Source organism: Choristoneura fumiferana, chromosome 12, assembly GCF_025370935.1.
Source record: "Choristoneura fumiferana chromosome 12, NRCan_CFum_1, whole genome shotgun sequence".
In the NCBI taxonomy this organism is placed as follows: Eukaryota; Metazoa; Arthropoda; class Insecta; order Lepidoptera; family Tortricidae; genus Choristoneura; species Choristoneura fumiferana.
Window position 1 is genome coordinate 9,165,022 of NC_133483.1, and position 14,158 is coordinate 9,179,179.

General features: G+C 37.0%; 1 protein-coding gene across 2 annotated transcripts in view; it reads left to right on the forward strand.

The window, feature by feature from the left end:
• The window catches only part of LOC141433260 (very long chain fatty acid elongase 7-like), an 89,744-nt gene extending 77,583 nt beyond the window's left edge, over window positions 1-12,161 (forward strand). The window contains exons 1-5 of one of the 2 annotated variants that reach the window (XM_074095222.1): window positions 8,124-8,303; window positions 9,519-9,706; window positions 9,790-9,858; window positions 10,221-10,520; window positions 11,934-12,161. In XM_074095222.1, the coding sequence (XP_073951323.1) occupies window positions 8,249-8,303; window positions 9,519-9,706; window positions 9,790-9,858; window positions 10,221-10,520; window positions 11,934-12,155 (834 nt within the window). In that variant the 5' untranslated portion in view covers window positions 8,124-8,248 and the 3' untranslated portion in view covers window positions 12,156-12,161. Of the gene's footprint in view, window positions 1-8,123; window positions 8,304-9,518; window positions 9,707-9,789; window positions 9,859-10,220; window positions 10,521-11,933 lie in introns of those variants that run through there. The other variant, XM_074095224.1, reaches the window with a different exon arrangement.
• Window positions 12,162-14,158: the final 1,997 nt, after the last annotated feature.

Genomic DNA, 14,158 nt, shown 5'->3' on the forward strand with positions numbered 1-14,158 from the left:
ATCAAAGAACCCGGACGCCAATCTTCGCCTCACGGATGGAATGTTGCAGTTAAAATGTCAATGTCCATTTCTTTCATCAGATTATTTAAATTAACGCTCGCTCGCTTGAGAAAGCTGTACACATATATATACATAGAGATTTTCTAAGGTAAGCAATAGGCGGCTTATCGCTTCAGAGCGATCTCTTCCAGGCAACCTTTACAATGGACAGAAATAAGGAATACATTTTAGCAGGTGGTGCAATTTACAGTAGATCAGAGCTGTATCAGAATACATAAAACTAACACATACAATACACATACACAACAAATCTAAACAGATAGATAGGTAGATGGATACCATAACAACACATAAATAAGCTAACTATAACATTTATACGCAAGATGACAGGTAGTGCTCCTAAGCATAGACCTAAAGATAGGCAAGGACTTTGCGCGCCTCAAGTCTATCGGTAGGGAGTTCCACAACCGAGTGGCCTGGACAGTGTAAGAATAAACATAGAATTTAGAGTTTAAAAGTGGGACAGTAAGGAGGAAGTTCTGAGAGCAACGAACAGAAGTAACATAGCTAAATCGCTCTTTGAGGTAGCAAGGAGTTGCAGGGTTAAAGAGAATGCCGTAGAGAATTAAGTCGCTAGCTCGAGTGATTAGGTCGTGCGTTGTTTGTTACTCAGTCAGTCGGTGACGATACTGTTTTATAGGAATGATAGAACGTAGATGAGCCAATCTCAAGCAAGACTGGTGCCTTTTTTAATTTTTATTTCGATTAACGGTATTTTGACGAGTTAACGGACAACTGGCTAATATTATATGTCCGTTTGTACTTAGAGCTATTAAAAAAAACCGGCTAAGTGCGAGTCGTACCGCCGAGGGTTTCGGATAAATTTTGTAGGCATCTATGACTTAATTATCCAGTGTTAGCAGAGCCCCTCTCCTAAGAAAAATGTAGGAGTAGCTAGAATCTTAGATATTGACTGACATAGACAGAAAGACATAATAAAAATAGGATTTTCAGACTTTTCTTATTGGTCGTGCTATTAAAGCTACTTTCACACCAAATTTAAAGTTTCTAGGACAACTGGAAGTATCCTATAAGTTTTTCAATTACGGCAATTTGTATGGAAACACAAATTTTAACCCCCGACGCAAAAAGAGGAGTGTTATAAATTTGACCGCTATGTATGTCTGTGTGTCTGTCTGTGGAATCGTAGCTTTTAAACGGTTGGACCGATTTGAATGCGTTGTTTTTTATTTGAAAGAAGGTTTTCTTGCAATGATTCTTAGAGATGTTTTATCAAAATCGGTTTAGCCGTTTTTGAGATAGTGAACGTTGAAGTGACAAAGTCGGGGGTTTTTCAACATTTTGTTGGTTAGGTTATTAATGTTTTTTTTTTATTGCGTTAACTTAATTCAAGGGGTAGCTGAGGATGCGTTCCAGAGATAAAAGATCTTCACAGATAGACAGACAGAGAGATGGGCAAAAAAGTAATTTTATAAGGGGTTCTGTTTTTCACTATGAAGTACGGAATAGTTATTTGTGTCACAAGGGAGCAAAATGGTGTATTTACAGCGAGGGCGTACATTGAATCCAGAATGTAGCGAAGGATTCTAAAATAGAATCCTGAGCGTAATGAGGGATTCAAGTGTTAACGCCCAAGATGAAAATATTTTTGCTCCAGAGTGGCTCATACAACTTTTCACACCGAACATTAAGAAACTTGAAAAAAAAAACAAATTCTAAATATTATTAAAGAACAACCAGCATAGAAAATGGCGTGGCTTTACAATTATCAACTTCAAAAAATTGCATTTGCAATAAAATACTTAGAAAAGCCTTGAACAGAAAAGTTGCACTTTGCTCCCTCTCATCAGGGAGGAAAAGTTACTTTTCTGAAGGAGAGGTGTGAAAAACCTTATTTATAAACCCGTATATATATCTGCAAGTACCTACGTTTCAAAATGTTTTAATCAGTGTGAATATTGGGCTTAGAAAAATAAAATATCACATAGTACATTGCAACAAGTCATCTTGCGTTTTTGTATAACAAAGCGTCAAGCGATTTTCGTAAAGGTTTAGTTGTCTGTTGACTCTTTGCTGTCAATATTAACTACCTAAATATGATCGAATGGACGACAGTAACGATATTGCAAAAGCGCCTACAAAATAAGAATAACAAAAACTTTACTGCGAGAAATGTTCCATTTTTGTGTAGTAATAAGTAGGAACTCCTAGACAACAGGTGGCCAAAAGCGGTTAAAGAGCGGTGGAGTGGTGAAGATTAGGTCGAAGGCAGAGAAGTCGGAGGCAGATCGCCAGCCCGTTGTGACATCTGGCAGTCGGCTGGTAAACTGTGGATGAGACTGGCACATGACTGGGCAAAGCGGCGTGAACGCGAAGAGACCAATCAGCAGTATGTGGATGTGGGCTGATTGAGTGATTGACTCCCAGAGTGCTTAATTATTTAAGTCAGTGATTTTCAACCTTTTTGATGACACGACCCCTTTAGTATGAAGAAATATTTTGCGACCCCGCTACTTGTTTTTTTTTCTTGTATTTTATTTTGTGATAAATATTATTAGTTCATTTTCTTAATAAATATTTTTAAACGTCTTGTTTTTTTACTGAAGTAGTTTTCCCAGCACGTAATAGGGGCTTCGCGACCCCCCTAAAGAGGCTTCGAGACCCACAGGGGGTCGCGACCCACAGGTTGAAAAACACTGATTTAAGTCATTGTTTTTCGGGTGTCGATGTGCACAGGTGACCCGCTTGTTCTTATTTTTTATCACTATTCACTGAAAAATCTACATTCCGCTTTAAGTATTTACAAACTAATTAAGTACTTACATAAAAAGCGTAAATGTATGTATGAATGTATATAAAAAAATAAAATAAAATTGAATCTGTTTATTTCACTGAATTACAAAAATCTTAGATTCTGAATCTTCATTTTTAAAGATTTAACGAATCTAATTATCATTATTATATCCAATTCTATATAATGACATTAATTGTAGGATATACCTACTAGCATTCTTTAATTGCATATCAGCATTTTTTAATTATGTAGGTTAATATATTTATCTCAAACATGCTCGGAAATGTATGCGTTAATGTCACGAAATGGAGACATGAAGTTTCTCATTTATGGATCCCTACACCTCCCTACATAACTTCTTGGCCTAGGCCATGAAGTATGTATGAAAATCCATTATTGTCCGCTGCTCTAACTTTTTAATTTTGCTTACTAACATTAAACTGACAAAGGAAAAATTACGAACAGCCAACCACCACTACTCTGTAAGCATTTGCGATACTGCGATGCGATGCGATGCGATGCGATGCGATGCGATGCGATGCGATGCGATGCGATGCGAAGCGAAGCGATGCGATGCGATGCGATGCGAAGCGATGCAATGCGATGCGAAGCGATGCGATGCGAAGCGAAGCGATGCGATGCGATGCGATGCGATGCGATGCGATGCGATGCGATGCGATGCGATGCGATGCGATGCGATGCGATGCGATGCGAAGCGATGCGAAGCGATGCGAAGCGATGCGAAGCGATGCGAAGCGATGCGAAGCGATGCGAAGCGATGCGAAGCGATGCGAAGCGATGCGAAGCGATGCGAAGCGATGCGAAGCGATGCGAAGCGATGCGAAGCGATGCGAAGCGATGCGAAGCGATGCGAAGCGATGCGAAGCGATGCGAAGCGATGCGAAGCGATGCGATGCGATGCGATGCGATGCGATGCGATGCGATGCGATGCGATGCGATGCGATGCGATGCGATGCGATGCGAAGCGATGCGAAGCGATGCGAAGCGATGCGAAGCGATGCGAAGCGATGCGAAGCGATGCGAAGCGATGCGAAGCGATGCGAAGCGATACGAAGCGATGCGATGCGATGCGATGCGATGCGATGCGATGCGATGCGATGCGAAGCGATGCGATGCGAAACGATGCCAAGCGATGCGATGCGATGCGATGCGAAGCGATGCGATGCGATGCGAAGCGATGCAATGCGAAACGATGCCAAGCGATGCGATGCGATGCGATGCGATGGATGGATGGATGGATGGATGGATGAAATATTTCCTCACATTGTTTGAGAAAAGCACTACCCGAACTCGTCCATCAATCCCTTACTTCATGGCCTCTGCAGTAATGTAGGTACTATTACAAGACGATATTTAACCCTTATATCTACATATCGTCCCCGTAGAGCGAAAAGTCACCAAGTCGCAAAATGACGAAATTGGCTTTTTAATGCCATCGACATCGCATTTTTTTTCTGCAAATTTGAGTCTAATCGCTGTGTCAATAGGAGCCATAGATCCAATTTTAAAAAGTTAGTAAAATCATTATTTTGTTGTTTTTGCGCATGAATTAAAGTGAGAAATAACTAAATTACTTAATGAATTTATACCGAAAATATATCTGTCAAAGGGGTTACTTAAGTCATTTTAGTTATTTTTGCCATATCCAGTTATGGTTATGACCGAGCACTATTTTGTTTCCAAGTTCACTAAAACGACTTAGTTACCTAACGATTGCAAAATTTGCTACAAAATATGAAAGCGAAAATTAACTAAGTCGTTTTATTGAGTTTTCGATCATCAAATCATGGTAATATGAGCTTTAAAGATCATGCAAATTGTCATTAAACAATTTTAATTATTTTTACACTGCAAAAACAAACAATAAATTGCTTTTTGTACTCTCATCAAAACATTTTAATGATTATTTGAACAACTTGGATGCGTATTGCTTGAATGTGGGTGATTTACGCGCGTCAGTTAGTGAGTTTATTGCTAAGGAGAAGGGCCCCGCGTCACCTTAGTGACTTTCATTTCATTCCCCATGGTGGCGTCGACCGATGCGCACGCGACTTAATTTCTCCATGTGCCGTGTGGTAATGAAAATAATGGATCGTGGTACGCGTGCAATGTTTATTTTAGGTTTGGTGAATAAAAATTACGGAATTGAAAAGGTAAGTGTAAACTGACAAAAAAAAATCCTATTATAAATTTAAATGTTCGACATTGTAGTTTTTTTCCAATTTGGTATGAGTACTTACGTGGTACGTGACGTTGGAAGAGTAAGGCCTAACTAGACGAAGACTGAAGAAAGATCGGGTCAGGAGTACTCTAAATCGACGTGCATGCATGAAAAGATTGATGAATGTAGAGGAAACGAGTTGTATGCCAGGATCGTAGCAGGTGGAAGAACGTAGTCTCTGCCGTTGCCTAACCGTTGGGAAAGAGGCGTGGTTTTATGTATCTACTAACGTGATAAAAAACCTTGCGAATACGACTCACAAACATTTTATTTGGCAGGAAAATCCTGACTGACGCTGAGAATCCGAAAAGTTATGAAACGGCTAACCTTATTTTTAAAAAACATGAAAAAGAAGCTGAGAAGGTAAGACATTAATAAGGGTTCACTAATTTTAACTGTTTATACAGACAGAGTAATATTAAATACTCAACTGAATTTTGTAGGTACCTATTGTGATGACTACTTCGTGAACCGAAGACTCAAAGCAAAGAAAGTAAACGATTATTTAAGCTTAATGTGGCGTTTAATATAAGGTGTTTTAAAATTTGCTTAAATACCCATCTAATATTTTTACTAACCCTTCACTAATGCTTCATGTGGGTAACTTGGTTGCATAGCTTTATTGTTTTAATGCTTTGTTTGAGCACGGTGTGTTGTTTTTTATTTTACTGTATTGTTTCTAAATTTTTCTTAGCTTTTTGAAGGAATGAACTGACAGCGATATTACACGAATACTTATAGTAGGTACCGCTCATTCTAGAATTTCTTTCAATGCCATGACGATTGGTTGTTTAACTTACACGCAGTACCTATGCAACATTAATGGCATGGATTTTATTTATTATTTACAGATTGGTCTACCTAAATTAGTCAGAAACACGAGCAAAGACCAAGAAGGGAAACCAATTAAGTGGCTGAAAATAAAATGTCTTCGGTTTGAGTCTTCGGTGTTGTTAAGTTCCGCTATACACACGACGGCCCTTACGCCCAATTCGACTTATTCCAGGAAAAAAGGCGATTCCGCGACCTAGGAAGAGGCTAAAGGTACAAAGAGGCACTAGAACCGATGAATGCGAAATCAGCGGCCAAAGACAAACCTGGTTAGATCAGTTCAAAGCATTTCCTATCCCTAAGGCGTATCAAGATTCCTCAAGATCTCCACTATTGGTACGAGTCTCTACCTACTCAAAAATATATCATAGACACGCTGCCTGAGCCTGATATCACAGAAGAAGATCCAGAAGTACTATAAAATATTGTTTTCGTCTTATTTTTCCCTTTTTAGGGTTCCGAACCCAAAGGGTGCCAACGGAACTCTATTACTGAGACTCCGCTGTCTGTTTGTCTGTCTGTCCGTCCGTCCGTCTGTCACAGAGCTCTATCTCTTGAGCCGTAATAGCTAGGCACTTGAAATTTTGGGCTCATTTGATTCGTCTTGACGACTACCTACTTTTGGTAACCAGGGGCAAAAAGTACCGCCAACAAAAAGCTTGTATTAGAATTTTTAACACAAAGCTATTACTGAACTATTTGTTTTTAATGCATTGTACGGAGGTTGACCGATTTTTCTTGTTTTAAATGGTCCTAAATAACCTTTAAAAAAAAATTAACCAGCAATAAACTTTATTTTTTAATTACTTACTGAGTTTTATTGATTTTCTTTACATTATCAATGTTTCAGATGTGTATAGTTATTATAATAAAATCAATTTGGTATTAAACATTTTAGGAACAGTTTAACTAATTATAGTTATTTTCTTACTTTATACTTTAAAAGTGAGCGACAATTCACTAACTCTAGTCGAAAAATCACTAACTGACATCTAGGTTCATAATTTAAGAGATAAAAGTAATTATCGCTAATAACCAGGAAAATAGAACTTTTTGATTCGATTTGGCAGTTGGAGCTTATGCCGTAGCGTTATGTCTTTGCGACAAGACCATAATTATGATAAATATCTCACGCCAAAAAACGTTAGATTTTTTTTTATTTTTACAACTTTAAATCGCCGTATCTCAAAACAGCAAAATACGACTTAGTGACTTTTCGCTCTACGGGACGATATTATTATTAACGAATTGCTGTTCTAACTGTAGAACCACTAGCTAGACCACTGGGTCTAGATACTTTTAGAAAGGTGTGTAAATGCAAGTCAGTGCCCTCAAGCCGATGCCCGATTATCGGATGTTAACGTTCTTTGATAGTCGGGTTAGTTTTTGCAACGTACTCTACTACCTACTCGTAGTCATGCGTGAGAGAAGATGTTGCAATCAAAAACCTACGAATTATAAAGAATCCGGTGAAATGCAAGTCTGACTCGTGCACTGAGGGTTTTGTAAAAAACCAAAGGCAAACAAAAATCGTTTGTTAAAAGTAAGCCCTATGTGTTTGGTTAGTGTCTATGGAACGTTCCGTATTTATTTTATAACAATATTATTTAATTAATTTATTAAATAAAAGACTCAGATAAAAGACTTGTTTCATTTCTTATAAGTTACGTGTGACAGAAGTTTTTTTTTTTTTTAAGTATTAAGTACATGGCATTGTTGATGGCCAGTACCAATTTAGATTCCGCCAAATAAAAAAGTTTTTATGTAACTAACGGTCCGATTGGTATTATTAGGTGTTCCCGATAAAACTATATTGTGGGCATTATTTTTAAAGTGTTATGTTGTGTTACTAAATTATCCTATTTTTTGAAAATTTCCTCGTCTGTTATCGTTTTGAACATAATGGTTTGAAGCATGTTGTAAACGTTTTAAAACTTATTTTTAATGACGCTTCCAGATCCCTGGTTAAGGTTACAAAATTTCGCTTTCAAACTATATTCAGACACAAACTTTTTTGTATTCAGGTAGTCGTAGTCAGTAAAAAACACACGTCATTTTATTATAACAATAGAAAACACCGTTTTACTTCGATGACCTATTATTCCGTATAATGTATTAATTACATACATACATATTAATTAATACATTTACATTACATTTATATTACAGGTGATCGACCGGTAAACAATTCATTTTACTAACCACGAATGCATATAACACCAACTATTACCCATTTCTAAACATTTCGAAACCTATTTTCACTCGAGGATTACGTCAAGCACTTGCTTTCGATGGAGTTTTAATTAGAACGACAACAATAGGTAGTTGTGAAATAACCAAAGTTATATTTATTTTCAAACATGGACACGGGATATGAAGCTATAATGGAGAATGTTTATCCGTCTAAAGAAACTGGTTAGTTGCACGTTTGTGTACTTAAGGTAAATGTCCAAGTGATGATGACTGTGCCACCTGTTGCCATTTTAAATTTATATCATCAGCTACAGCGACGATAGCGGAGTATTATCTATTGGGCATCAGAATATCAAATACGAGGACATTTGCCATATTCATTATTTTATTTCACTAACGAATAGATTCTGTTCTTCACCCTTCTTTTATTTTAATTTTTCTGTTAAATTTTACTTATTTGAAGGACAACTATATTCATCTACTTTAACTCCGATTACGATTTCTGTTTCACCAAGAGCTTATACTTAAATACCGTTGGCAAAAAAATATATGCAAGTAAAGAAATAATAATTAAGAGCTGTTAAAATGCCAAACTGTTCCCATCCATAACATAATAACTTCCAGAATATTGAAATAAAGAATATTGCTGTTGGTGGTGTTGTATTGTTGTGTTTGTTGTTTTTGTATAAAAAACGTTGCTAATATCATTAGCTTCAAGAATTATCCTATTACTTACGGACGTTAAGCATATTATGTTTTCGCTAAGGACGTCTTGTAGGCTTTTTTAAATCTCGATTTAAGGCTTAAACTGACAGTTGTTGTATGGATCTGACAGGACTTAAGACGACTTAATCCTAGATTAAAAAGCCTGCAAGTGGACGTAAGTGTTTTCGACTAATTCCTGATTATCAAACGAAAACTCAAATAGTTTAAACTCATTTTTAATTGCTCAATCATGTTTAAGGGATTTACCAGATTTTTGACAGAGCTGAGAATAAAACTTCATTTAAACACATTATACACAAAATGATCGTACTCTATTCTCAAAGGGCTGGCAACACATATGTAATGCAACTTATGTTCTGGGTGTCCATGGGCGGTGGTGGCTTTATCATCAGGTGACTTGCTTGCTCGTTTTCCTCCTATCATATAAAAAAAGTAGCCAATAAATAGCAAAAAGGAATAGGAAAACTAAAACTAACTAACCGGTGGTAGATTTTTTTTGACATTCATAAGTGCTAATATTCATAAGTTGCTACACCTTAAAACGCTGTTCATGAAGCTGGCAGCGTTTTCTCGTTATCATTTGGCATTTGCCAATAGGTTGTCTGAGGAAAGAGCCAGCCATTTATGGTCACCTGTGGATTGGATTAGCTTGTTTGGATGGCTTGGATTGTTTACAAAACAATGATGTTAAGTAATTTTCCTTTTTTACAGACATAATTCAAAGATGGTCTCTGTCAGAAACTTCAATAGGCCTTGGAATAGTACTAGCTATGTACCTATTATTAGTTTTGAAAATACTGCCAAACTACATGAAGGATCGACAGCCTTACGATTTGAAGAGTATTCTTACTAAATATAACGCCTTTCAAGTCGTGTCTTCTGTGTATGTTGTATATCTGGTACGATTTGCAATTTTCTTTTAAAGAATTTTATTTCATTGTAATTTGGATGTAACTCTCAATTTCGGAATTTGTTGTTACAGTACGCGCGATACATTGTAAGATATGGTATCATAACTACAAGATGTCCAAAAGGGGAAGACTTACAAGGAGTATGTATATATTTATTTATTTTTTATTAATATAATCGAAACAATATAAATACAATGAACTTATTATGCCACTATTGGAAAACCCACTGGGGGTTTATGCAATAGTAGACGAGTTACAGCGGTTCAGTACATAGATTTTTTGCTTAAGATAATTAAGTTGAAGTATAAATAGTTAGTTGTAAGTAGTTAGTAGGTAGATATTTTGTTGATATTTATTGTAATATCAAAATTAAAACTCAAATAAATATCGGACACAAAAATTTAACCGCCTGTGGAATAAATGTAGCAATTCATTTTGTTGTGGTTATTCCAAGTTAATTTACGAAGGGCTTTTTAGATATAATTTTACGTGTACATTTCAGGTAATTACAGAAATTTATCCCTACTTTATTGCCAAACATTTGGATCTCCTGGACACAATTTTCTTCGTACTCCGAAAGAAAGACAGTCAAGTAACCTTTCTCCATCTTTACCATCATACCGCCATGGTATCTTGGACTTGGCTGCATCTGATGTACCACCCTACAGACCATTTCGTCGTAGTTGGGTTGTTGAACAGCTTCGTGCACGTGCTGATGTATGCTTATTATGGGATTGCCTCAATGGGCCCTGAATACCAAAAATATGTATGGTGGAAGAAACATTTGACAAAAGTTCAACTGGTGAGTCTTTAGTATAAACTGGTAGTAAGTCTTTAGTATAAACTGCTTGTCCAATGGAGTGGGGCGATGCAGCGGAGCGGTGAGCAAAATTTATTTACAAAAAACCGGCCAAGAGCGTGTCGGACACGCCCGATTTAGTTTTCCTTGTAAGTTTGATGTACTTCTACCATCCTGAATTTTATCAAATTTTTCCACCCACCGGTTTAGATTTTAGAGGGGGATGATGCGGGTTAAAAATATGTATTTTGTAGCCTATTTTATTATTGTCAAATATTTTTTTAATGGTTAATCAAACTTGAACAGTTTACAAAATATGCCACTTTCAATGATACGCTGATGATTTTACATTATCCTGAATAACTCGAAAACAAAAGAAGATCGAGGACTGATATTAAGCATAGAGTGTTCTTAGGACTTGCCAGCCTGAAAGAATGACCAGATGCGTCGTTGGGGGCACTTCTAGTTCGCTTAGCCTGCTAGACCCTTTAAAAGAAGTCATGACTTTTGGTCGCATCCAAATCTTCAGTCATTTGAATTGAATATTTACGCTGGAATAACTTCTTTTTTTTTCTGCAGTAGCCGTAAAGAGACCCCTCCAACCGCCACCAACCAACCCGTCAGATTAATAACATCTAGGTTAGCCACTTATCAGATGGACGTAGGGCGTGTACTCTATGAAAGTCTGATGCGCTCGAGTATTTCCATGTGACTATTTTTTTACATTTTTGAAAAATTTTCACACGCTCTCCCCTATCCCCTCCCCCACAAAAAGGGCATACTTAACATAAACTTTTTTCGTTTTTGCACCTAATCTTCACAATCCAATAGGTCCCCATTACGCTTTATTTAGTAACTACCGATTTAGCATACCCGCCTCCCTACTACAAGGAATTTGATAAATGAAAACCAGCCATGTGCGAATAAAATTCGCGTACTGAGGGTTTCGTAGAAATTTGCAGTAATATTCAGTATTAGTATAGCTCTGATTGTAACCAAACTGTATGCCGTGTGGGAACATTTAAGATTGGTTTTTGACGTGTCTACGTTTGTCTAAACAGACATAAAAAATAAGATTTCAGGCTTCTCTTGTGGGTTGTGCTATACCAAATTTCAAGTTTATATGACAATCGGAAGTACCCTATAAGGTTTTTGATTTCCTAGCACTTTGTATGGAAACACCTTTTTTAATGATTGTTTCTTTTGATTGTTTTGCCAAAACTTGGCGTACCTGCAGGTCCACACCACGTGGACCAGAGTGCCAGAGATATGTGTATTATAGAATGTGTATGAGTCGCTCACACAGTGATTGGCATAGCCCAAACGAATTACGTTGTTTTTTCTTTGGCAGATCATGTGTTGCTTTCTCTTTCAATCCTAGTTGCAGATTCGCTAAATTACAAATTACTTTTTCAGGTACAATTCGTGCTAGTGGTATCCCACCTTCACTACCAACAGAAACTGACGCCCTGCCCGCTTCCCTCGTTCTTTCACTACTTTTGCGTGATCAGCATTGGCTCCTTCTTCTTTTTGTTTCTCAAGTTCTACTTCCAAAGCTACTCTGCCAAGAGAACTGATAGTAACAAAGATAGAGTCGATGGAGTGAGGAAATGTGAATGTAATATTAAACGTGATTAATTCGTATATTTTGGTATCTTCTTTTTGGTATTTCCTTTATGACCGCTCGGCGCTCTACATGTTGTGTGACCAATATCTTTGCCAATTACTTGCCAAATGAGGGACGCGGTACCTATACGTTAGAGTGAGATGGATATTCATGTCCAAATTGACTAACGTGCAGAGCAGGCAATACACCTTCGCTTTTAAATATGCCGATATAAGTATAAATATTATTGGGCATGAGGTTTTCGTAACGTTGTTAGCCGCAATACTATAAACTGATTCGTCATCAATTGACAACAGCAGTGTCACGCAAGCAACGAAACTCGCAGGTTATTTTTCGAACCGTGTAGCTTAATTTAGCAAAATTGCTTTTCTACCAGCTCAGAATTATGGCGAATAACGATAACGAAAAATTTAATTATGGACATAATGAACCTACAAGGTCTTTTTTAGAGACTAGTACCTTTAGCGCTTTAGAGCTTTACTCGAACTTCTACGACTAACTAACTAACAAATTGGTTTACCACCCTAAGGTTTAATGTCATTCGTAGCGCTTTAAAGGTCATAAGGCCTATTTTCACTCAAGTCAATATGACAATCAGCCTTATTGTTTTATTTCTGAAGTAGGAACTGTCATTAAAATTTGTAAAGCACTTCCTTGGTCGACCATACCTGAGTAGCAAAAATTTTGTTTGTGAGTCTATCTGTCAGTATGTCCATCTGTCAAGATCCAAAGCAAAAATGAATAATACTCAGGCCTGCTACCCTTAGAGCAATAAAAAATATATATTTCAAGTAAGTATTTTGATTGAATTAACATACAGTCATTAACTTATTAAAAAAGGTGATTCCATTAATTGCCGGGGAACAAAACTCGAAATTTGTTATAAAAGTAGCTCTGCTCTTAAAGCACAACCAATTATTTTTTATGTCTCCGTCTATATCTATAAGTTCCATAACCATCTAAAATAACCCCACCAGTAGGTACATTTTGCTCAAGAGCGGGGCTCGGCTTACACTGGATATTCATAGACTTACAATATTTACACGAAACCGTCGGTACGTGAGTCAGGCTCGCACTTGGCCGGTATTTATTGTTAAATCGTGATTTTGTTCCTGTAAAATACCTAAAAAATAGATACTTAATGATAATAATAATAACAAAACCAGCCAAGAGCGTGTCGGGCACGCCCAAGAAAGGTTTCGTAACCGTTACGAATAACCTACTCGTAACTCAACCAACAAAAAGTTGGAAGCCCCGACTCTGTCACTTCAAACTTCAATATCTCAAAAACGGCTGAACCAATTTTGATTAAACATGTCTAAGAACCATCGCTTCGTATTGCCTCAGAAATTGACCAATATTAGTGCCTATGTCAAATATATTTAGAGTTTGTGGGCCGTTTGACGCAATAAGTGCCTAAGTTATTTCTAAATTTTAAGCTCATGAATAGTTAAATACACAAAAAACAATAAGTTTACCGTACGGTACTAGTACAGTTGCACTAAGAAAATTACTAACGCGATAGCAATTTACTCTTCGTAATTGGGACACAGTATCAATGGACATAAGGTCGGCCGCATGCACTCGTGAAGTAATCGTGCAGATCATTTAAATATAGCGTAATCTAAAACACTTTAGTTTAATTAACTAGTAAATGCCCTTGAGAACTTAGAAAATTTCGAAATTTCAATTGATCTGCTAGATCTTATGGTTAAGCTACGTACCTCGGGAGAGGGCTGGTTATTAGTAGTTTAATATTTTGTGTATGGCATTAAAAATGTACAGAGTAGTTAAGTGAACAGCGCCCAGACAGAGAGTGTTGATCAGGGCGCCAAAAGAATAAAAAGTAAACTAAGCGACTCATCATCCATCACCATATATCTGCCGTAGAACGTCCTATGTTGGATATACAATTCCTCCCCCATTAGACTGCCCAAATAAAATAAGTCTAAATTTTCTAGATAGACAACTACTTTTCTTGAAAAATTTGTCATAAAACTTCTTCCAGTTTCAA